Source organism: Populus euphratica, unplaced genomic scaffold (assembly GCF_000495115.2).
Source record: "Populus euphratica unplaced genomic scaffold, PopEup_1.0 scaffold52.1, whole genome shotgun sequence".
NCBI classification, from domain to species: domain Eukaryota; kingdom Viridiplantae; phylum Streptophyta; class Magnoliopsida; order Malpighiales; family Salicaceae; genus Populus; species Populus euphratica.
Genome location: NW_011499933.1, coordinates 522,879 through 548,017, shown reverse-complemented (window position 1 = coordinate 548,017; position 25,139 = coordinate 522,879). Strand labels below are relative to the sequence as shown.

Below are 25,139 nucleotides of genomic sequence, written 5' to 3'. Positions count from 1 at the left end.
CCATGAAATGAAAAACTATGGCCTCAAACCTATTTGTATAGACAATGAGTTCTTTTTTAACCTAATACCAAGCCTAGAATGGATGAGTCTAGGCCTTGAATTGTTTCACACTCCATTCATTAATTTAATATTATCCCTTGTTAACTAAAGGTTAAGGAAGAGAAATCGTTTAGACTTATAATGAATGGAGTGTTATTACCAATTAGAAAATAACAATATCATTCACCTATTATTTTAATAAGAAGAGATGAGATTTTGCATGAACGGAAATACTAAAAAAAATCAACTTGGAGATATTATCCAATATTTTCAGCCTTGGAGGCTGGAAGTTGTCTCTAAAATAGTGACAAAAATAGTCTTTCTTGGGACCATTTATCAGCCAATAAATCAATGTTTCTCCATGGTTCCATAAAAATTTCAACATTGACTATCATCCATTCACTTCCCTTCCTTTAATTAATCCCTCCTCTTGCACACTGTTCTTCATCTCCCTCAGAAGTTACACCTTGTCTCAACCATGTTAGCTTCCTCTGTCAAGTTAACAGATCTCTGCGATTTTGTGGAGAATCCAGATGGCTCACTCACTAGAAACAGCCCATTTCCTGACGTGCCACCAGCAGAACAGAAAACTCCAGGTTCCAAAGAACTTTCGCTCTCGAAAGACATCCCTCTAAACCCCAACAACAAAACATTTCTTCGTTTATTTCGCCCTCTGAATCCCCCTCAAAACACCAAACTCCCTCTCATTATTTACTTTCATGGAGGTGGCTTTGTTCTTTACAGTGCTGCAACTCTTGTTTTCCATCAAACATGCGGTGACATGGCTTCTCACTTCCCCGCTCTCGTCCTGTCTGTTGACTATCGTCTTGCCCCTGAACATCGCCTTCCCGCTGCATATGCAGATGCTATGGAGTCTATCAAGTGGGTCCAGAAACAAGTTTTGGACATCAACGGCCCTTCTTGCGAACCTTGGTTTAAAGAATACCTTGATTTTTCAAGGTGTTTCTTGATGGGCATGAGTGCTGGTGGCAATATTGCTTACCATGCAAACTTGCTTGCCTTGAATATTGATATCAAACCCTTAAAAATTATTGGTTTGATATTGAATGTCCCCTATTTTTCTGCTGTCACCAGGACTGAATCAGAGAAGAGGTTGATCAATGATCCGGTTTTGCCATTGGCTACTAGTGATAAGATGTGGGCTCTGTCTTTGCCTGAAGATACCGATCGTGATCATGAGTATTGCAATCCCATTGTTGGCGGGTCTCTTGAAAAGAACAAAATCGAACGGCTGCCGAGGTGTTTCTTTAGAGGATACGGTGGGGATATACTTGTTGACAAGCAAAAGGAATTGGTGAAGATGTTAGAGTCGCGTGGAGTGGACGTGGTTGCAAGGTTTGATGAGGATGGCTTCCATGCTGTGGAGGTTTTTGATCCTGCAAAAGCCAAGGCTTTGTATGACTATGTTAAAGAATTTGTTTACACAACTGTTTAATGATCATAGTGTTGGCTACGTGCATCAACCGGAAGTAAGGTGTCTGGTTTTATCAGTACTGTTTGTCTTGATTATATATAAGTCGCTTGATCACACATGAACCCTTCCGGTGCGTGAGAATAACACTGGTGCTGTCGAAGCCTAGTTTGGCAAAGTTCAAGCTTTGTAATGGAGTTGCCTTTTCTTGTAATAAATTTTGTATGGAAAAGCAATGATAATATTGTCATTAAAAATAAAATAAATTCCATCTTTACAACTAAAGTTTTTTTTTAATTGAAATAGTTATTTGTTATGATTTTAAAACTTTAATATAATGGTCTAACAAAGTTTAATATGATATCATTTAGTAAAATTCAAGCTTTGCATTGGCTTTTATTAGTACATAGAAATTCAAGTTGACAGTCACTCGAAATCATCTGGTCCTTTCCAAAATCAACCCAAAACTAGCCCAACAATTCCTGGAATTCCAGTCGCTAACAGACTCAAAGAGACCATTTGATTGTCTGTGTTCTTACGGGTCCCGCGGCCGCGCATGCAGTGCACCAGAACGCGCCTCCGCCTCCATTTTCTGCCAGATTTCTGATTCTACAATTTTGTGAAGGTTAATCTTAAACCCACTGGGCTGATTTACTTTCTGTGAATAATTTGTAAGTGTTCATACTTTGATTTGGGTCGTTAGGTAATTGATAAAACTTGTGTGTGTGTGTGGTGATGTTAATTTGCGGGAGTTTTCTTAGTTTTTTTCTCATTAAAGTACGCATGAGGTTTGCGTGCACACAGGTTGATTGATTGTTATACATAAACCGCCAATTTTGCAAATATGGTAGGAGAGTTTTTGATTTCTAATCATTAATAAAAATGATTTTTCATAGGAAGTGAATCCAAAAGCTTGAGTTGACTTGGTATTTGGCAATATCTTACCGACCTACTTTTTTCTATCAAATAATATTTATTATCGTGAGTCATGATTATGGTGATAATATTTTAAAAAAATAAAATAAAAAAACTATATAGCTTGTCCTTGTATTCTATACCTTGTTATTTTTAATTATTTTTTATTTTTATTTATTTTTGTCATAATGCATGTTATTTTTTAGTTTCAGAATCTTTTGTAAGATATCTTGAGTTGATTTAGACTAAATCAAGATAACCTTAAAAAGTTCACTCAAAATTAGTGATGGTTAACATGCCTAGTTTGATACATAATGAAGAAAATGAATGTAAAAAGCCTAATTCAATATTCATCATTGTCACCCCAATCTAATACCCATATTTTAAGAAATGAGGATCGGAGAGGCTTAATAGGTAAATCATCACAAATTGAAAACATACGAACAACTTATTTAATATAAGATATTTTAGGGTCTTGAGTTTTTTTTTTTAGTATAACAAGTCCATTATCTAGAGGATTATTATTAAAAAAAATAACATTTTTATTAACAACCAGATGATTCTTTCTGAAATGAAAATATAGTTATTCATTAAAATTTATTTGCTTTTTGCATTGACATATCTAGATGTTCTTTTAACCAATGTGCTAGTTTTTCTACTTGAGCTCCAACATCACTCAAGATGGATGGGATTTTATAAGCACACCTCTAGCAGGATTAACAATGAAAAGTATCACACCAACATTTCTTCCCTACAGAGTCTGCATTTGCATTGCAATGAAATGTAATCACAGGGCCTCTTGCTTCTCCTACATGCAAACTTGACAACATTGTTTGTGTGCTTAGTATAATGAAATAAATGAGAGAAAGAGAGAGAGACTAACAAGAAACAATGATTAAGAGTATAACTAAGCAAGTTAACTTGGATAAAGACTTCTCCATCTCTTTTTCTTTGCTAAGAGAATGCTTTAGTGATATATGTAAAAGTCAATTTAAAAAAAAAAATGAATTGTGATAGGCTCTCCCGTTATAATGTTATATAGGTGAGGCTATGCTACTTATAATAGGAAGGTATATCTCGCTAGATTATACATATATTTATTCCTTAGATTTTCCCATCAAAGTTGTGCTTGCTTAATACCATTATAAATGATTGATTAATTTACTTGTATATTTGTCATTAGATTGGATTGTTTCCTATCAAATCCCTTAAGATTCATATGGTTATTAGATTAGATTAGTCATCACTGACTAAGATGCCAATATATAATTTATATGTTAGAAATGTTTTTTTGATTATTAAATCTTATATCTAATCAAAAACATATCTCAACTGAATAGTTATCTCAACTTCAGAACTAAAATTGTTAAGTAATGTCTCAATAGATAATTTATTTTTTCTTTAACAAGAGGTATCTTAATTTCACCACCTAAGTTTAGTTTACATAAATAACCACTGCTAACTTTTCTTGTAATATCAATTTCACCTATATGAATCATCTCATAACCTAATTTTTTATCCTCTTTTTCAAAATATCATTTTCATATTTGCAACATCTCAATAAAAAATCAAAATTCAAAAATAAGTTTTTAATGCATTTCAACTATTGACTCATCCATTTCATAATTATAGATTAATTTCTTGATCAAAACATTGATGATATGTTTTGAAAAAAAAAACATAGAGAGTAAAATGGATAAAAGGACCAAAGTGAAAAGCAAGAAAAAAAGGGCCCAAATAAAATTAAGTTGTTTAAGGACCAAGCAATTAAAAAAAAAAAGATGAAAAACATTATGACATAAATACAAGAGGAATCTTGCAATATATATAATTTTCATCCTAAAGACACAAACTTAGTAACCATTTTTAAAAACTAACAACACTCACTCGAATCTCTTTCTCCTTCATTATCTCTCCCGCAAGAAAGAAAGAAAGAAAAAGAGACGATGCACCAACCAGCCCTCTTTCATTACCTTTTTTGTTACCTATTTTTAGGTCCCCATATAAAAAAGAAGACAACACAAAAAAATAAAAAATATATATTCAAAAGAAAATAAAAAAAATAATAGTAATGAGAAGAAAAGATGATATAAACACTCGGAAAATGGCTAAAAATTAGTTAAGGAGGTTTAAAAATTCAAATATTTAAATTTTACAGTATATTATTGATTGATGGGAGCTCTGTTAACAAAAAAAATTCAATTTGAAGAAGAAATGTCTAAAATCAGAGGTTTATAGACTCATTTAAAATTATTAAAGATTTAATTGAATTTATGAAGAGTTTGATTGCAAGTAAAATTCATTTTGAAGTCAAATCGGGCTTTAATTAGAAGAAATTAAAGTTCTGGGGTCAAATCATATTTTTTTAGAGTTGATTTGGTCAAATCAGGGGCTTAATTGCATAAATATTGAAGTTTGATAACCAATTAAGAACTTAATTAAACAAACCTGAAACCAAGGACCAAATTGAAAAAAAAGACATGTAAATAGAAAGGTTGAAATTGACCAAATCAGGGGCTAAATTGAAGAAATTAAAAATTTATAAATCAATTGAGAGTCAAATTATATAAATCCAAGACCAAAGATCAAATTAAATGAGGTGGCCAAATTTAGTGTTGACTTTTGATTTTCGCAAGGATGCAATTGAATCAATCCTTAAAATCAAAATTGTAATTGAGGATTTGATTGAACATCTTACAAATTGAGAATTGATTTGGAAATTAACAAAGTCTTAGTGCCATTTTCTTTGAAATGAAACAGCGTGTTTTAGGCAAAATTGCGTCGTTTAATACACTACTAAAAAAAAATCAAAATAGTGTTGTTTTGAAAGGCACTATATTTCTTCTTCTTCCCTAACATGTAAAGGCCAGGGAAGAAGGTTTTCCTTTCCCTATGATTAGTATTCAAAAGTGTATTTTTATCAAGGTTTTATATCATCATTTTGCATTTGAGATATCAATAACTCCTTAACTAAAGCATGTTTTATAATAATAAGTCTAATACTATAAGATATTTTTAATTTATGATAAATGTTCACCTTAAATGCAGGCCTATCATATAAATAAAAAGATTGATTGATGAGTTTAACTATTAAAATTGAGAAGACAAAGAGAGTGTTAAGTTTAGAAAAGAGATGTTGGTTCAGTCTAAATTGAAACACTATTCAGTCATTATGTCATATCTGGAGTTGTAGATCTTGAATTTTAATATGGTTTATATTGTTAGAAAGCTAAGGCATAGGCTTAAAACATTCATAGGAGTCCAAAACTCAATTCTGCTGTTTGAAAGTCCAAATCTTAGCAACAACGAAGAACTTAGAATCTGTCCTATAGCCCAAACAATGTTAAATGTTCAGCTTATATCTCGAGTTCTAAAAGTTCAAATCATCTTCTTTTTTTTATTAGAAAGCTGAGATAATTTTCTAAAATTTTCATAAAGATGACGTGTCCAAATTCTAATGTTAGCAATGATATTTTGTTTAAACAACAAGATAAGGATTACACCAAGTCAAGATATGGTCATCCACTCAACAATTAGTCAAGAAACCAAAATTTTTCTTGCTCTCTTTCTTTATATTTTTATAATGCTTGAGTTTTTCTTTTATTAATCTCTTATTTATATTTTTCATTTCTTTTTCTTTACTTAGTTAACTTATAGCTCTACCCCCCTTTTCACTGTTATGAACAATTAGGGGGTAGAGATAGAAAAAGAGGTGAATGAGAGAGATTGAAGGAAGAAACAAGGGGGAAAGATGAAAAAAAAAAAAAAACAAAACAGAGAGAGACATTAAGGAGAGCAACATGATAAGAGAAATAAGAGATTAAAGGAAAGGTGATAAACAAGAAAAATGGGGGGATTGGCATGCCATTTTTAGGGAGTTTTGAAGGTAAGAAGAAAACAGAAAGATAAAAAGAAAGAGATAAAGAGCAGAGAATAGAAAAAAAAAACAGAAAGGAGAGAATTGAAAAACATAACATAAAAGGAACAAAAGGGAAAGGAATAAAACCAGGGGAGGAGTAGAAGGGAGAAAAAGAAAATCTATAGCAGCTGCCACCGTTCCTTGTTGCAAACCATCACTGTTCTTGCCCTCCACCACCACTAGCAATATTGTGAGCCACTATAGATTAGCCTTCCTCCCTTTCTTTTTTTTCTTCTTCTTCATTGCCCTTAACTGATTCATTGTTTTGTTATGCATGTGAATAGTAAAGAGTAAATTAATTTACTCTCCACTATACATGTTGCATGTTAACAGCGGACAACATATCCAATGTTCCTGGGTCGGATTGCACTGGCCCAGAAAAAAATGGTTGGGTTGGGTCTGACCCAGTCCAAAAAAGAAAAAAGAAGAAAATATCCTATAGGTCGAGTCTGCCCAACACATGTTGATCGAGCCGGCCTACCTCTTGTCCAATTTATTCTGGGCCGATTTCAACCTAGCCATGATGGGCTCATCCTAATATATTTATGCAACCCATCTTTTTATTTATCAAAACATGGATAAAAATTGGGGAATAACCCAAAATTGGGTTATGACATTGTATACAAAAAAAATCCAAAAATCCTTTTAGAAAATTTGTGCATTTTTATACTATTTTGATTAATATTGGTTTGTATTTTTATACTATAAAAATGCAAATCCAGTATTAAAATACTTAGTTTTCTTCAAAATATTATGAAAAATTACAGGAAAAAAAAATAAAAAAAGAAGGATGTTTTGTTTTCTTGGATACGGTCAAAAATGTATGTTAACATGCAGTTTGACTTTAATAACCAGTTTATTAAAGTCATGACAACAAGGCTAACATTTCAACATTTTCAAAAAAAAATATTTTATTTTCTTTTAATATCTGAGATTATAAACTTACACATAAGACATACTTCTAATATTAAAATTAGTTTTTTTGGTCAACATCAGAACGGTTAGGTTTCACCTTATAAGGATCTCCTTATGGAGGAAGACTTTTCTTGAACTTTAGACAGACTATCAATTAGAAAACAATAATACCTTGGCTTTTTATCAAACAATCAAACAGTGCAGCTTACCTTAAGTAAGGGGTATTTGGGATGTTAATACCTTCTCTTTACGCAACTAGTATTCATAATTGATCTCTAAGACCAGTTAGGGTTCCTAGTGACCGAATACTAGATGGACTCTCATTTCTGCTTTTCACTTATAAAAGATGAGAATTCCTTGTCTTTTAAATTTGTCAGATAGATAAATACTTGAGAATGGATGATTTGTCGTGATGCCGCATGCATGCAACACTTAGTAACCATTTTCAAAAACTAACAACACTCACTTTAATATCTTTCTCCTTCATTGTCTCTCCCTCGAGAAAGAAATAAAAAGAAACAGTGCACTAACCAGCCCTCTCTTTATCATCTTCTTTCTCAAAACAACATCCATCATAAAAAAAAAAAGAAGTTCATCTTCTTTCTCAAAACAACATCCATCACAAAAAAAAAAAAAATGAACTAATAAGGGTAGAAAAGAAAACCCGTCAGCTTTCAAATATCCCTTATGATATTATCTTCCTCACAACCCGTGGCACCAACCACCACCATCGAATGCATTAACCACCAAGCACTTGGCTGACAGTAGCTTTCTGTTACAATAGCAAAACACCAACAATAGTAGGCTTAACACCATTACTAGTGTTTCTTCTATCATCTACTACTACCACCACAATCTTCCACCATGACTAGCATACCTTTCCATCAACAACCTCCCCTTTTCTTATCCCAACAACATTAAAAATGACCATTCCTCACAACCTTATGCAAAAGCAAACAAACTCAACAACACAACCTCTTTACTTCATCCATTTATAGTAGTTTCATAACAACAAATCCTTACCTGTATCCACCACCACAATGTTGGAAAAAAAAATTAGTGTAGCAAAAGCTTATGGAAAATAATGCAAAATAGCAAAGCTAAAGAATAAGAAGAAAAATTAAGGGGAAAGAGTGTTTCATTAAGTGTTTTTTTTTATATACACATTTTATTTCTATTATAATTTTATTTTATGCTTTTGAAATTTACAAGCTTATTTATAGGTTTAAAGTCCTAGATAATCAAGAAATTATACCAAGCAAAGGAAATCCTATTTTGAATAGGAAAAGTAATTCTACCAACTTAATCGGTCATTTAGTTCTCAACCGATAAACTAATTTATTTAATTTGATTAGTTGATCCATTCCTCTGTTTTTGAGGAAAAAAACAAAAAAAATTATTTTCAACGTCCTCCCATAAAATTAATTTCCCATACTCTTACCATATCTCTCATCTTAACAAAAATATCATGTTTAAGCAGCTTAGTGAAAATATATACAACTTGGTCTTGAGTCTTCACATACTTGACTTTGACTGGTTTGTAATGTAATCTCGTATGTAATAAAATCTTATACCAATATGCTTACTTTTATCATGAAACACAAGAGTTTTTGTTAAGGCAATGACTGATAAGTATCCACGTGTTTTTTTAACACAAGATTTATCATTTGATGAAAAAATTATCAACTCTTAATAACTTTTTTTTATATGTTTTTAAAATCATGATTCAGCCCATAGTGAAGCGCGGACAAATGAACTAGGGATAAAAAAAATTAATGTTCATGTTAAATCAACTTATTAAAACTTGAAAATAATTTTTTTTATAATAGGTTATATAAAAAGAATGCTTGCTAGTATTATTAAAAAAATGATTTATATTATCTTATTCAAGAACAAAATAAAAATCAAATGAAATTTAATAAAATAATATTTAAGAATATTCTTAATTAATTCAAGAATTTATATAAAAAAACAATGTATATAATTAAGAAACAAATTAAAATAGTGAATTCACGAACAATTCATGCATCAACAATAACCTAAATATTGAATTTGATCCATATTGGCCTAGATATGATTTAAATTTGAAATCTTATCTTGTTGGCAAGTTTTATCCAAACAGGTAACTATTTATAATATAACATAAATCCATGAATAAATAGGTAGGTATCTCTTTTACCTTCCTAATATCTACCTTCTATGATTTTACGTTATTATCATTTATAGACAATATGAATAGAAAAAAAAGGTATGTAATCCCCTAAGATATACCTTTCCATTATTAGGCCTATAACCTCGCCTATATAACATTAATTACAATGGGAGAGTCTATTCTTATTCATTACATAAAAAAAACAAGTAATTGGCATTTATATATCTCTAACGTATTTTCATAGCAAATAAAGAGGGATGGAGAAGTCTTCATACAAGCTAACTTTCTTGATCGTTGTATTTTTAATCATCGCTTCTTGTTAGTCTTTCTCTCTCATATACGAACATATATTTTATTTTAATAATCACATAATAAACACACACATATCATTTATAGAAAAAATAATATATATAATATTATTGTGTACTTATAATTGACAGGTTTAGATGTGGGAGAAGCAAGAGGGCCTGTGATTACATTTCGTTGCGAAAGAGATTCAGATTGTGTAGGCGAGAAATGTTGGTGTGATAAGTGTTATTGTCAGTCCAACAAGAGATGTGCTTGTAAATTTCAATCCTCCTCAAGCAATGTCATCTTTGGAGCTCAAGTAGGAAAGCCAGAACATTAATTAAAATTAAGCATTTCTAGATATATCAGTGCAATAAACAAATAAATTGTTATGAATAAATGTGTTTTCATTTCAGAAATAATTCCAAGTAAAGGAACAGATAATTGGTAAAATCCTTTCTTTTTTTTGTTGATGTTCTTTTCTTTTCCTACGAGAGTTTTATAATTTTAATTCTACGCAATTCTAAGTAAACATAAAGAGAATAATAACCTCACATATTCGTTCCATGATTTGTTTTTAACTTGTTGCTTCATCAGCAACAATATCCTTGCATCTAGACTTTCTTTACACTTAGGTTTTTGCGTCTTTCTTTCATATTCTATACGATGCAAACTATATGGTTGATGATCTTGCAAAACAAAGTGTGACTAAAAGTTGTGAGTGGGCGGCATGCTTTTGATATGCGAGATTTATTTATTTTGTGTATGGTTAGGAATTTGATGTAAATTGTATTTTTTTTATATTTTAAATTTATTATTTTTTTTTTTTAGATTGTTTTGATGTATCAATATCAAAAATATTTTTTTAAATAAAAATATTAAAAAATCAATACCTCTTCTCATCTTGAGTTACTATCCACTGACCGGTAAATATACATTACTGAATTTAGCTTACATGTTCTTATTATCTAAAAGGAATTTATTGTTGCAAATAGATTTATTAACCATTCCTTTTGTCTAATTCAAATTTTTCATATTTCTCATATATAGGATGATTAAAATAAATATTAAAATTAATCTCACATTTTTAAAATTTTTATATATGATAAAATATTATATATTATTATAAATATATAATAATATAGTATTAGGATGGGCCCGACCTAGTTACGTGAATTGAGTTCATCGTGGTTGGGTTGAGATTCGGATCAAAATAAATTATGCCAAGGTCTGCCCAAAATAGTTGGGTCAGTATTGGCTCAAAATAGAAGTTGGCTATTGTCTGCCCAACATACTCTATTCTAAGAGGACTGGACTATACCTAACACAGAAGTTTTGATTTGGGCCGGAACTAGTCCAACCCAAGAACTAGTTCATAGTTAGTGATAAGCACCAAGTATTTATTAGCTATTTTTGGCGACTGTTTCAGCTCCAAGGGACTAAGTTGTGCACGAGTTTCAGTTACCATCCTCAAACCAATAGACAAACAGAGGTAATTAATCGGGTCTTGGAGCAATACTTAAGGTGTTTTGCAGGGTCCAACCAAGAAAATGGATTGACTGGATTCCATGGACAAAATTTAGCTATAACACCTCAGTCCATTCATCTACCAAAATAACATCTTTTGAAGCAGTGTATGGTGTTCCTCCTCCAAGTTTATTGACGTATGTTCCGGGAACTTTGAAAGTACAGGTTTTTGATGGATATTTGCATGATCAAGAAGTCATCTTGTGCGAGTTGAGAAAGAATCTCTCGTTAGCTCAGGAGCGGATGAAATGTCAAGCGGATCAGCGACGTCGTGAGGTCATCTTTAAGATGGCGACTTTGTATACCTGAAACTGCAACCTTACTGACAGACATCGGTGACATTTCGCAGCTCTTTGAAGCTGTCACTCGGGTACTTTGGTCTATATAAAATCTCTGAAAAAGTTGGACCAGTGGCTTATCGGTTGGCTTTGCCTTCGAGTTCTATGATTCACAATGTCTTTCATGTAAGCATGTTGAGAAAACATGTTGGACCCGTCACTACCATCTCGACTCAGCTTCCTCCTGTGATTGATGAAACTATCATTCTTCCTCAACCTGAGACCGTTCTTAATGGTCGAATCATCCAAAAAGGCAGATACCTTCTGAAAGTTGAGGTTCTAATTAAATGGAAAGGAGCCTCAGTAGAAGATGTCATTTGGGAAGATGAACGTCGCTTGAGTAAGTCCTATCCTGCATTTCCTTGCAGACAAGGAATCTTAAGGGGGGTGGGGGGGGGAACTGATATGATTATGTATGTAGAGGGACTGTTACGTGGGTGTGTGCATGCAGAGGGACACGTACGAGGGGTGTATGAGGTATGGGTCTTTGATGGTTACTGATGGTTGCTGGAAACTAGTGTAGTGGGAGGATATTTCTTTATTGTTAGTTTCGTGTTGTTGGTGCTTTCCTGTCTTTGAGAATGTTATTCAACTTTGCAAGTTTAGTGGGCTATAAAATATAGCCCATAAGTTGTTCTTGATTATGCAGACAATAATATAAAATCCTTCCTGTTTTTGTCTCTTCTTTTGTTCTTTCCTGACTCTTTTATGGTTGATAGTAAATTACCCATCACTGGACTAGGAGGAACACAGAAAATTAAATGGTCTCTTAGAGTCTGTTTGCGACTGGAATTCTAAGAATTGTTGGGCTAGCTTCGGGTTGATTTTGGAAAAGAAAACGAGGTGATTTCGAGTGACTTTTTGAGTCGACTCGGGACGGTCAAGTTGAATTTTCTAGGCAGATCACGAGTGATGAATTGTGTTTTTGTATGTGATGGTTCACTGGCTTTTTAACAGAGAAGAGAGGGCTGGATGATAGGTGAAAACTCTTGAAATCTAATTTATATTATTATGATTATAATATTATACTAATTTAGTTTTTTCTTATACAGAATTTATTATAAAAAATATAACTCTAATGCAAAACTTCAATTTCATCAAATTAACAAATTTAAGTTATAATATCATATTAAATAATTATTTCAATTAAATTTTATTATATACATGAAAGTTTTAATATTATATCAAATTAATAACTATTTCAATTAAAAAAATATAATTTATATTATTTTCAAACATAATATTATTGCTTTTCTATATAGAATTCGTTACAAGAAAAGGCAACTCCATTACAAAGCTTGAACTTTGCCGAACCAACATGGGTGATTGAGACCGGAAGGGTTCACGTGATCAAGCGATTTATAATCAAGAGAAACAGTACTTACTGATCAAACCAGACACCTTTTTACTTCCGGTTGATGTAGCCAATCTTACTTCCGGTTGATGCACGTAGCCAACACTATGATCATTAAACAGCTGTGTAAACAAATTCTTTAACATAGTCATACAAAGCCTTGGCTTTTGCAGGATCAAAAACCTCCACAGCATGGAAGCCATCCTCATCAAACCTTGCAACCACGTCCACTCCACGCGACTCTAGCATCTTCACCAATTCCTTTTGCTTGTCAACAAGTATATCCCCACCGTATCCTCTAAAGAAACACCTCGGCAGCCGTTCGATTTTGTTCTTTTCAAGAGACCCGCCAACAATGGGATTGCAATACTCATGATCACGATCGGTATCTTCAGGCAAAGACAGAGCCCACATCTTATCACTAGTAGCCAATGGCAAAACCGGATCATTGATCAACCTCTTCTCTGATTCAGTCCTGGTGACAGCAGAAAAATAGGGGACATTCAATATCAAACCAATAATTTTTAAGGGTTTGATATCAATATTCAAGGCAAGCAAGTTTGCATGGTAAGCAATATTGCCACCAGCACTCATGCCCATCAAGAAACACCTTGAAAAATCAAGGTATTCTTTAAACCAAGGTTCGCAAGAAGGGCCGTTGATGTCCAAAACTTGTTTCTGGACCCACTTGATAGACTCCATAGCATCTGCATATGCAGCGGGAAGGCGATGTTCAGGGGCAAGACGATAGTCAACAGACAGGACGAGAGCGGGGAAGTGAGAGGCCATGTCACCGCATGTTTGATGGAAAACAAGAGTTGCAGCACTGTAAAGAACAAAGCCCCCTCCATGAAAGTAAATAATGAGAGGGAGTTTGGTGTTTTGAGGGGGATTCAGAGGGCGAAATAAACGAAGAAATGTTTTGTTGTTGGGGTTTAGAGGGATGTCTTTCGAGAGCGAAAGTTCTTTGGAACCTGGAGTTATTTGTTCAGCTGGTGGTACGTCAGGACATGCGCTGTTTCTAGTGAGCGAGCCATCTGGATTCTCCACAAAATCGCCGAGATTCAAAATCGCAGAGATCTGTTAACTTGACAGGGGAAGCTAACATGGTTGAGACAAGGTATGGTTGAGATAAGGTAGTAAATTCTCAGAGAGATGAAGGACAGCATGCAAGAGGAGGAATTAATAGCAGGAAGGGAAGTGAATGGATGGTAGTCAATGTTAAAATTTTTATGGGACCATCCACTTGCTGGTGTGCTCGAGAGTTATCTTTTATTTCTTTGCATTTATCTTTGAAAAATTCCGCTACACCGCAACAGTCAAACTTGTATTAAGATCTCAAAATTATCTGTTGACAAACTCAAAAAAAATTTAATGGGTGCAAAAACTTCAGTGCCCTTGCTGCCGTGTAGCAATCGAGTACCTCAATATTTTCCAACACGGATGCATGGATTCAAGAAGAGCCTCTTAGCTTCTTCTTCTTCTTTTTTTTTATTTATAATAATATTTCTATGGAGTTTTTTCTAGGATTTCATGTGAGTTCCTTACAATTTTTCAGTATCTCCATACAGGTTATTTAGTAATTTTTCCAGCAATCTTCACTTATTAGACATTATCTACTCATTTATCAGTTTTTTTAACTAAAAAAATAAATCAGATTAATGAAACTAAAAAAATCAAATGATTATCTAACATACAAATTTTATTTTTAAACTAATTGAGATTTTTTACGCATCATCATTAACAAAAAGTCATTCAAGACAAAAAGATGATAGAGAAACATTGATTTGTTGGCTGAAAAATGGTTCCAAGAAAGACTATATTTGGCTAGGAGATAAATAACGAGTGGATCTGCCTTTATGGAGTGTTTTGGTCACGATTTTATAGACAAAACTTCCAGCCTCCAAGGCTGAAAATAATAGGTGAATGATATTGTCATTTTCAAATTGATAACAACACTCCATTCTTTTGAAGTTTAAAAGATTTCTTTTCCTTTACCTTTAGCTAACCAGGAAAAAGATTGGTGCTGCAATTTATCTAAAAAAATCAAATTAATGACTAAAAAAAATAAGGAAAAAGATTGGTGCTGCAATTTATCTAAAAAAATCAAATTAATGACTAAAAAAATAATTTTTTATTTTTAAAATTAACACTGTCTAAGAGCCTAGAACATCTATTCTGGACTAGTTGGCTTACTATTAGATTTAAAAACAACTCATTGTCTATACAAATAGCTTTGGAGCAAGGGTTTTTTGTTTAATAGGTCAAGGGTTATTTTTTGACTTACTCATGAAATCAACTTAAGAGGAGTTCATAATTGATACTTATTAAATTAATCATTATTTTTTTTAATTATAACACATCTAAGTAGCAAAATCGTACTCGATTTCATTATTAAGTGATCAATTAAATTATTCATTTCTTCTAAATCTCAAACAAATCTTAAAATATAAATCATATATTAAAACAACAAAATTATCATTATAAATTAAGTAAAACACTTATATATATGAATAAATTACAAATATCACAATAAATACCCATAAATTAACTTAAAATATTAATAAGTTGTTTTGCTTACTTGCTAGAGTGAAAATTAATGAAAAAATAAAAAGAGAAAAAAAATGAGCCATTGCTACTTTTTAATGCAATCATGATAAAATTGTCAATAAATTTTTTTATTCAATCATTATTTCATATAAAATTATTGAATAATATGCAAAATTGTGCACGCGCGCGCGTGAAATCTTCTTAGTAAATATTATAAATTATTACTAAAGAGTTAATATTTTTATCATTTCTTTTTAAATTTTCTTAACAATTAGATTATTATTTTTTAAAATAAAAATATTATTCATAATAATTTATTTACTTATCGCACCGGCATATATAGAGATCTCTTTAATCAATGTCTTGGTTTTTCTACTTCAGCTCTGATGATGGCATCGCTTAAGGAGGATTAAAGCTTACAAGCATATTTATGGTTGTGACGAAAACAAGTATTACACAAACATTTCTTGCATATACACCAATATCTTTACCCTACATAGTTTATAGTTTTATTGAATCGAATGTAATCACAGTGCTTCTTGCTACTCCTATATGTGAACCTGACAAACACAAGTGCATAATATGTTAATTTTTTAATCAAAGATATAAAATAATATCTATTTGTGTGAATATTAGAGTAAAATACAAAAGAGAAAGAGACTAACAAGAAACAATGATTAAGAGTGCAACGACCAAAAAAGTTAGCTTGAATGAAGACTTCTCTATCTCTCTTTCTTTTCTATGAAAATACTTTAGAGATATGTAAATGTCAATTACTTGTTTTTTTTTATATACAATGAATAAGGATAGGCTCTCCTATTATAATGTTATATAAGCGAGGTTATGGACTAATAATGGAAAGGTATATATTACTGGATTACATACCTTTTTTGTCTATATCATAGTATCTATAAATTATAATTACCTAACATATACGAAAAAAAAAACTTTCACAATATAAGATTTCAAACTTAACTGAAGTTAAATATTTATTCATGAATTTATGTTGCATTCTATTTTGCCAACAAGATAAGATTTCAGATTTGAATCATATCTAGGCCAATATAGATCAAATCCAATATTTAGGTTATTGTTGATGCATGAATTGTTCAAATCATATGAATTCACTATTTTATGGTTTCTACATTGTGCTTATTTATCATTTAAACTATATTATATATATATATATATATATATATTCCTAAATTAATTCAAACTATTTTTAAATATTATCTTATTCAATTTCATTTAATTTTTATTTTGTTCTTGAATAAGACAATATAAATATTTTTTATAATATTAACAGGTGTTCCTTTTATACAACCAATTATCAAAACTTATTTTCAAATTTAAATAAGTTGATTTAACATGAACACTACTTTTTCTTATTACTATTTCATTTGTTTGCGCTCCATAGTAGGTTGAACCATATTTTTAAAAAATTAAGAAAAAAGTTATTAAGAGCATAGAGATTTTTTTACAATGCTATAAATTCAAGCAAGATGATAAATTTATAAGAGCTAACTCGATATGAATTGGTTTATTTAATAGGTTTAAAGGAAACCTGAATGACTCTTTTTATTTTTCAAAAATAATGTTAAAAGATAAATTAAATTATCACCATTATTATTATAACAATTATTATTCTCATTGTTATTATTCTCATTACTAATATTATCATTATCATCACATTACAACTACCATAATTACTACTATTACTAATATTTAATATCATAATTATTATTAATATCATCATCATCATCACAATTACAATAATTATTACTATTACTATTAATATTACTATTACTATTATTATTGAAACTACTGAAGAGAGATCAATATTTTTATTATTATTAATATAATTATCACAATTATTGTTATTATTACTATCATCATCATAATTATTGATATTATAACCACTACAATAATAATAATAATAATAATAATAATAATAATTAATTAATTAATTATTATTATTATTATTATTATTATTAGAACCATTACAATTACCATTATTAGTATTATTACTATCCCTATTATTTTTTTTTTTTGAAATAACAAAAATCATAAACTTGTTTTGAAGGATAAAATCATAAATCATAAAAACTTTGGCAAAAAGGCAAATGAAAAAAATAAAAAATCAAGCAAAAAAATATCAAAATAAAATAAATATTATTACTATTGAAAAAAACCATAAACTTAATTTGAATGATAAAATTATAAATTATAAAAACTATGACAAAAGAGACAAGGGAAAAAACTAAGAAATTAGAAGTAGAAAAACCGAATCGAAAAACATCATATACACAAATTATAATAAAAAGACTAAATTGTAAGCAAATAAAACTCTATCAAAAGAGAAAATGACTAAAATAAAAAAATCAAACCTAAAGGGATGGATTCTAAAATACCAACAAAAAATAAAGATAAATTTAGAAGGACCAAAACTATAAAATAAATAAAAATAAAATAAGAAGTTAAAAGAATGAGGATTGAAATGAAAAAAAAAACATATGAGAAATTATAATTGAAAGACAAAATTTAAAAAGAAAAAAAACTTCTATAAAAGGAATAAGAACAAAATAAGAAATTCAAATAATAAAGACTGAAATTAAAAAACAACAAACAAAGAGGAAAATTATGCACCTAGATATCAGGAGAGAGAAAATAAAGAAAAAATTTTAAAAAAAATTGATCACCAGTAGCAATTCAACCACCATAAGCCTATAAAAAATATTATCAAGAAAATATAACAGTGAGAAAAGGATTTTAAAGCCCCAGAAAGATGATTAAAAATTGGTTGATAATGTTCAAAATTATAAAAATTAAAATTTGATAGCATTTTATTAACAGATAAGAGCTTTGTTAACAAAAAAAAAATTGAATTTAAGAAAGAAAAGTCCAAGATCAGATGTTTATAGACTCAATTAAATTTTATTAAAGGTTTAATTTAATTTATAAAGAGTTTGATTGCAAGAAAAATTGATTTTGGAGTTAATTTAGGCTTTAATTGGAATAAATTAAAGTTATGAGGTCAAATTATAATTTTTGAATGTTAATTTGATCAAATTAGGGCTTAATTGTATAAATATTAAAGTTTAATGGCCAATTAGAAACTTAATTGAAGAAATCTGAAATAAAAAACTAAAATGAAAAAGATGCATAAATACAAGGGTTGTAATTAAAATCGGATCAGGAGCTTAATTAAAGAAATTAAAAGTTTATTGCTTCATTGAGGGTTAAATTGCATAAATTTAAGACCAGAATCAAAGTGAAAAAGCCAGCCAACTTCAGGGCTGCTATTTGAATTTGGCAAGGATGTAATTGAATTGATTTTGATAATTAAAATTGCAACTAAGGACTCGATTGAACAAATCACAAATAGAGGACCAATATGAACTCTGACATATTTTGTCGTCTTTTTCTTTTAAATGAAACGATATGTTTTGTCCAAAATGACGCCATTTCATCTACTGATCATTTAAAAAAAAAAAAAAAAAGGCTTGAAGCGGTGCCATTTTCAATGGCATTGCAGACTTTTTTCTTCTCCTCGACATGTAAAAAAACAGGGGAAAGAAGTTGTGTTCCCCTATACTTTCACCACTTTTCTTCATCCTTTTAGCATAAAAAAGATGCCGACCAAGGACATCCACCTGCTAGGCTAACCCGTGGCCTCCCACGTGTTGGAGAAATAGAGGAGACATGCCTCCTTGGGTAGTACAGTGGCTGCCCAAGCATGTCTCTTCCCCCGTTTTCCTATAAATATAGGGGGAGAGAGCAGAAGAGGTATAAGACAAGAAAGGGAGAAGACAGAAAAGAGAAAAAGAGGCATAAGACAGAAGGGAGAAAATAAAGAGAGAAAGAAAAAAAATAAAGAGAGGAAAAGAAAGGAGAGAGGAGAACACATAAAAAAAACAAAGAACAAAAAACAAAAGAAAGGGAGAAGACAGAAGAGAGAAGAGAAGAAAAGAGATAGGATAGAGCAAAAAAAAAATGGAGAAAAACATAAAAGGAAAAAACAAAAGAAGAAGAAGCATTGTTGGCCACCACAATCCTTCCACCGCGACAACAACACCACACCACCAGTAGAATAGCCTCAACTCCACCCTAAGTAATCTCCTGTTATCCCATTCATTTCCTTCTTGCTGTTCCTACCTGTATTTACATGCGAAACATGAATAACTTATGTTCTATGTTCTGCAGTAAATGGTGAGGGGGATGGTTACTGTGCTTACACACAGTAACCAACCCATTAGGTTTTTGGGTCGGGTCTAGTTTAGCCTAGCCCATAATCTAGGTTGGGTTTGGCCCATTTCATAAATATATATATGTATTTTGTTTTGTTTAATATCAGTCTGTATTTTATATTATAAAAAATATAAATTCAGTATTAAAATACCTAATTTTCATCAAAACTTTCAAAAATACAAAATATATTTAAAAAATAAAAAATATTTTTGTGCATATGGCTAAATATCTCAAAACTAAAAAATCATATGGTGTTTCTCATATATTAAAAAAAAAACAATGTTTTAGCATGCATTTTGGCTTTAATAACCAGTTTATTAAAGTCAAAAGAACAATGGTCAAAATCACAAAAACAAACAAAATTTTTATTTTGTTCATCTTTTAGTATTTATAGTACGACTTTACACGTAATGTGTATTTTAGATATTAACTTCTTTTTTCAGAAACTAGAACGGTTAAAATTTTATCTCATTAAGATAAGAATCTCCTTATTAAGGAAGGATTTCCTTGAACCTTAGAAAGACCGACAATTAGAAAACACAATACAACTTTAGATTTTATCATATAATAAAATAATATAGCTTACTTTAGGTAGGACATATTTGGAGTGCTAATACGTTCTCTTTATACAACCAGTCTCCGTACCCGATCTCTAAGACCAGTTAAGGTTCCAAGTGACTAAAATACTAGGTAGTGACTTCCATTCTAATTTTCTACTGATACGAGATAAGAATTCCTTCTCTCTTCATATTTTGCTAGAGATAGACATTTACATTTTTCCTAGAGGGTGAACGATCACCACAAACATGCGATAAGAAGTGTAAATGATTTCTCTTCCTTTACCTTTAGTTGACAAGGTATAATGTTGGTGCTATAATTCGTCAAAATAATCAAATTAATGATTAAAGAAGAAGATGTTTTTTATTCAATAGGTCCAAGGGATATTCTTTGACCACCACCAAAAAATTGACCCATAAAGCCATCTTTTGAAGAGTTCATAATTGGTACCTATTAAATTAATTATTATTTTTTAATCATAAGGCATCTAAATAATAAAATCACATGTGAAAAATCAAATTAGTCATTTCTTTCCAATCCTAAATAAATTCTAAAATACAAATCATATATTACTATAATAAAATTATTATTATAAAACAAATAAAACACTTAAATATACAAGTAAATTATAAATTTTACAATAAATATCAATAAATTAATTTAAAATATAAATAAATCAGTTTGTTTACTTACTAGAGTGAAGCTTGATAAAAAATGAAACCAAGAGAAATAAGCTTTGTTTCAGCAAATTGTAGTGGCTAGACTTGTTGAGATTGAGGGGTATTGGATTTCATTGGAACGGGGGAAGGGTTGATGACTATTGTTTGTTCATAGAGAAAGATGGAAAATGAGCTAAAAAGAGTTGTTGTTGGGTTTTAATTTCTTTTAAAATCAAAGATGAAATTTTATTAGCAATCAAGATAAAATTACCAATGAATTTTTTTATTCAATTATTATTTTCATATGAAATTACTAAATAACATGTAAAACTATGCGCCAACACACATATATATATATACTAACTCATTAGTAAATATTATAGATTATTATTAAAGAGATAACATTTTTACTATTTCTCTTTAAATACTCTTAACAACCAGATTATTATTTAAAAAAATAAAAACATTATTCATGACAATTTATTTGCTTATCGAACCGGCATAAATAAAGGTAGTCTAGTCATTTTTTATGGTTTTATTTTTTATATTATATTATCTATAAATTACTTGTTACATGTTTGGACAAAACTTGCCAAAAAAGTAAGATTTCAACTTGACTGCCTCCATTTCTTTCATCTTTTTATTAACTTGAGTTGACTCCCCTTCGCACCACTAGACAACATTTACTAGTTGAAGATGGGTTCTTATAAACTAATGAGTAGCCCATTTATCGTCTCATAATGAGTATGGATATGAATTGTGTGTGTGATATTTTTGCACAAAATAGTGGCCATATATATAGATGGAGGATGTAACAATCTTACTTTCTCTTTTAAAAACAAATTAGACAGAATTTCTTTTTTTTTATTTTTTTAATATCTATCTATACATATAACTTAAAACACAATGCATATTTAACCCTTGTAGCGAACTTTAGGCTAATGACTCCCAAACCAGTTGGTCTTAGGGCATTAAGTGTTGAGACACCCCTTCGAGCTTAGTAACTCAAGTTGCATATACTTATACGTAGATAGTGCAATTTTTAATTCCCTTCAGTTTTTGTTCTTACCCATATAACAAGTTTTGGGTTAATAACTCCCAAGTTAGTTGACTTCATGTTATTAGGTGTTAAAACACCCCTTCGAGCTTAATTACTTAGATTAGTGAGGCTACGAAACCAAACTTATCTATGTTTTTATTTATTTATTTAATTAAATTTCTTTTTTTTTACGAATTATATATTATCTCTTTCCTTTAGTTGTTACCTTTAACAAAAGAACATAATTAATGTAATAATCCAATGCGCAACCCACAATCATATGTTAAAATGTGTGTGTGAAAATGAAGATTTAAGAATACTTATTAAATAAGTATATGAGCAAAATCAAGTTATAATAATACGAGAGTTTGTAAATCTGAATATTTCATGAGAAGTGTGTGATAGATTTTGTTATGAATATTGCAAATAATCATTGAAAAATATTTACCAAAATACATCTCAAGAGTCAATAAAATTTGTTCTTACTCTATTATCCTAATAACAGTTTTGTCAAATAGTTTTAATAATAATAAAAACAACTAGTAAGTTTTTTTTTTAAATATCAACTACTACCATTTCCCCCCAACCAAAACGAGACATTGTCCTCAATATCCTGAAGTAGAAAGATAGAGTATAGAAGACATCACCTGAAACAACGAATACTTACAACCCTAAAACACACTTAAACGAATATAAGAAATAATAAAACCAAAAGACATAGTTTTTACAAACAAAGGCTTACATCGTAGTTATGATTGTGACTCACATATTTTTTTGATTTTACATCTAAGAACGGTTTAAACATCCTTTATGAGTTGAGGATAAGCTTTCCATCTAGTTTTCTTAAAAAAGACAAACAAGGTCTTTTTTTAAGTAAATTCTGAAGACTATATCGAGCATTTTTTTTTTATAAAAATGAGGTCATAAGTCATGAATTGCACGATGTATATCTCCACTATAATGAGAGTTAAGAGTCAATAAAAGATTATCTAAAGACTCTCTATGTTTTGAAATAAATCATAACTTGTGACAATTTTCATAAGTTTTACAGAACGCATGTATGCCTTTAAACATAATAGGCTAACAAAATTCACATTATAAGATTTTTGCAATTGTCTTTGTTGCCTTGAAATGACTACCATATGCCTCGAAATGATAAAATTCAATGACACTACTTAACTTATTGTCAAGAATGCATTTTTGATATATTTAATTAAGACAATATTTGAATAAGAAAGGGTCATCCTAATAAAAGTTATCCACGTTGCTCAAAAACTTTTTTTTATCTTGGGTATCCAAATGAGCTAGCAAAAATTCTAAAGTAAGAAAATTATTAATACTAGCAGACCAAGGTATAGAAGCAATAGAAAGTGAAGATTCATTAGGAAAGTAATCATCAATTGGTGTAATGTCAGATGTCGAATCTATTGGCAATTTTGACAAAAGATCCGCGACAATATTATTGGTATCTTTTTCATCCTCGATTTCTTAATGTTTAAAAGTCTCAAAGATTTTAGAATTGTGATTGACTTTTCTTTGTTTGGTCATGGCATGAGAAAATGAAAGTATTAGTGGAGAATCAATTTTTTCTTTGCAATGTTTAGGTTTAACCCATTTCTTACCCTTAAAAATTGACTTATCATCTTTCTCACAAGATTCAAAAATTGGTTTTTCAATAATCTTACCATTATGAAGAGTAATGACTTATTGAACTTGATCCATATGTTGGCTTTCGGAGATGCTTACACTTGAATTGTATTGTTTACTGGGATTTTATTGTGGTTGAGATGGAAACTTACCTTTCTCCTGAAAACTAAGAGTAATATGAATTTTACAAGAGTATCTTTAAAATTTGTTATGCTTTCAGTAAGTTAAGTGTTAATTGTCTCTTGCTTTTTAATGAATGCATACAAAGTTTCCTCAAGATTTCTTCTAGGAGAGGGAACATAAGAAGATGCATATCCATAAGAATTTTAAAAATTATGATGTGTTTGAAATAGTGGCTGTGAAGTTTGTGCATCACTATTCTAACTAGAATTTGAATGATTTCTCCGATCAGGGTTGTATTTTTGTGAGTATAGGTTATAATTGTGTTTTTGGAACTATTTAAAGCATGAACTTATTCATGGAGACATTTCTTGAAAGAAGGAAAAGTTGGACAATCATTGGTTGAGTGTGTGACCAAATTTTTATGCACATGTAAGAAGAGAATAAAATGGAAGAAAAAAACAAAAAAATAAAAGTTACATAAAATAAAAATAAAAATAAAAAATAAAATAAATATTATAATTTATACAAGAATTTACCTCCTCGGCAACAACACCAAAAACTTGACACAACCAAAAAATTAATGTTTTCTCCCAAGTATAGGAGTATTGAAGTAATAAATAACCTGGCAAGACCAGAATCAAACTACAGGGAAGTTAACTATAACAACAATAACAACAAGTTAAAGAGGACTTTGAGATGTAAAATTAATATGAAGATTAAACAATGATAAAAATAATTGTTAAAATTAGAGAATCCACAAATATTATTTCAAATAAGTATAGTATAAACTCTTTTTATTACTCAACTAGAAACCACACAATAAGAAAGTTCCAATTGGATTATAAATTGTTAACAATATTACATTAGTTATCTTATTCGAATAATGGTAATACTTGTAAATGTTATCAGATAGTCATGATTATAACTGTCGCACGCCGTAAAATCCATGCGGCATCGGCTGGCAAATTTTTTTTTGTTATTATTTGTGTTTTGCTCGGTTCTTTTGAGTCGCCACCTAGTATTATGGTTACTAGGAACCTATGGTCTGCGAGAGTCTGAGTAAGGGACTGGTTGTGCAAGGGAAAGACGCATCACCCCCAGTGCACCCTACATTAGGTAAGCTGCATTATTTGTTTGATTGTTCTTCTAGGTCAAGTTTCCATTCATTGGTCTTTTCTAAGGTTCAAGGCAGATCTTCTTTCGTGAAGGAGTCTCTACCTCTTTGGGTTAAATCCTAACCATTCTAAAGTCTAAATTTTAAAATTGCCTTTATTTACACCTTGTATCTTTAATACTCGAGGGTGTACTTTATCGTGTAATTTTACACCCCACAAATATTAAAGTCTAGATCTTAAAAAAAGGGTTAAAAAGGGGAAAAAAAGGGTTTTTGATATTTTGACCAAACCTTAATGGATAATCATAAACTAGTTACGATA

At 30.3% G+C, this 25,139-nt stretch overlaps 3 protein-coding genes across 3 annotated transcripts in view; 2 read left to right on the top strand and 1 right to left on the bottom strand.

Annotated features, from left to right (window-relative positions):
- The first annotated feature begins 360 nt into the window (after positions 1-360).
- On the top strand, positions 361-1,513 carry LOC105136244 (probable carboxylesterase 8). Its single transcript, XM_011041502.1, has one exon. It carries the CDS (start codon positions 518-520, stop codon positions 1,493-1,495), a length of 978 nt encoding a protein of 325 aa, XP_011039804.1. The 5' UTR covers positions 361-517; the 3' UTR covers positions 1,496-1,513.
- Positions 1,514-12,987: 11,474 nt separating this feature from the next.
- LOC105136303 (probable carboxylesterase 8) lies at positions 12,988-19,167 on the bottom strand. Its single transcript, XM_011041593.1, has 2 exons — positions 19,096-19,167; positions 12,988-13,959 (listed from the first exon to the last, which is right to left on the bottom strand). Exons 1-2 carry the CDS (start codon positions 19,165-19,167, stop codon positions 12,994-12,996), a joined length of 1,038 nt encoding a protein of 345 aa, XP_011039895.1. The 3' UTR covers positions 12,988-12,993.
- The window catches only part of EMB2758 (Tetratricopeptide repeat (TPR)-like superfamily protein), a 17,970-nt gene continuing 7,722 nt past the window's right edge, over positions 14,892-25,139 (top strand). Inside the window, exon 1 of the mRNA XM_011041500.1 lies at positions 14,892-14,902. The gene's annotated coding sequence lies outside the window, so the exon portion shown is untranslated. The remainder of the gene's footprint in view (positions 14,903-25,139) is intronic.

Coding starts and splice junctions, on each gene's coding strand:
- LOC105136303 (XM_011041593.1), bottom strand. CDS start 19,167: ATGCTTGGGCAGCCACTGTACTACCCAAGGAGGCATGTCTCCTCTATT. Junction 13,960..19,095: donor CAACACGTGGGAGGCCACGG/GTTAGCCTAGCA, acceptor TCAAGTTAACAG/ATCTCTGCGATTTTGAATCT.
- LOC105136244 (XM_011041502.1), top strand. CDS start 518: ATGTTAGCTTCCTCTGTCAAGTTAACAGATCTCTGCGATTTTGTGGAG.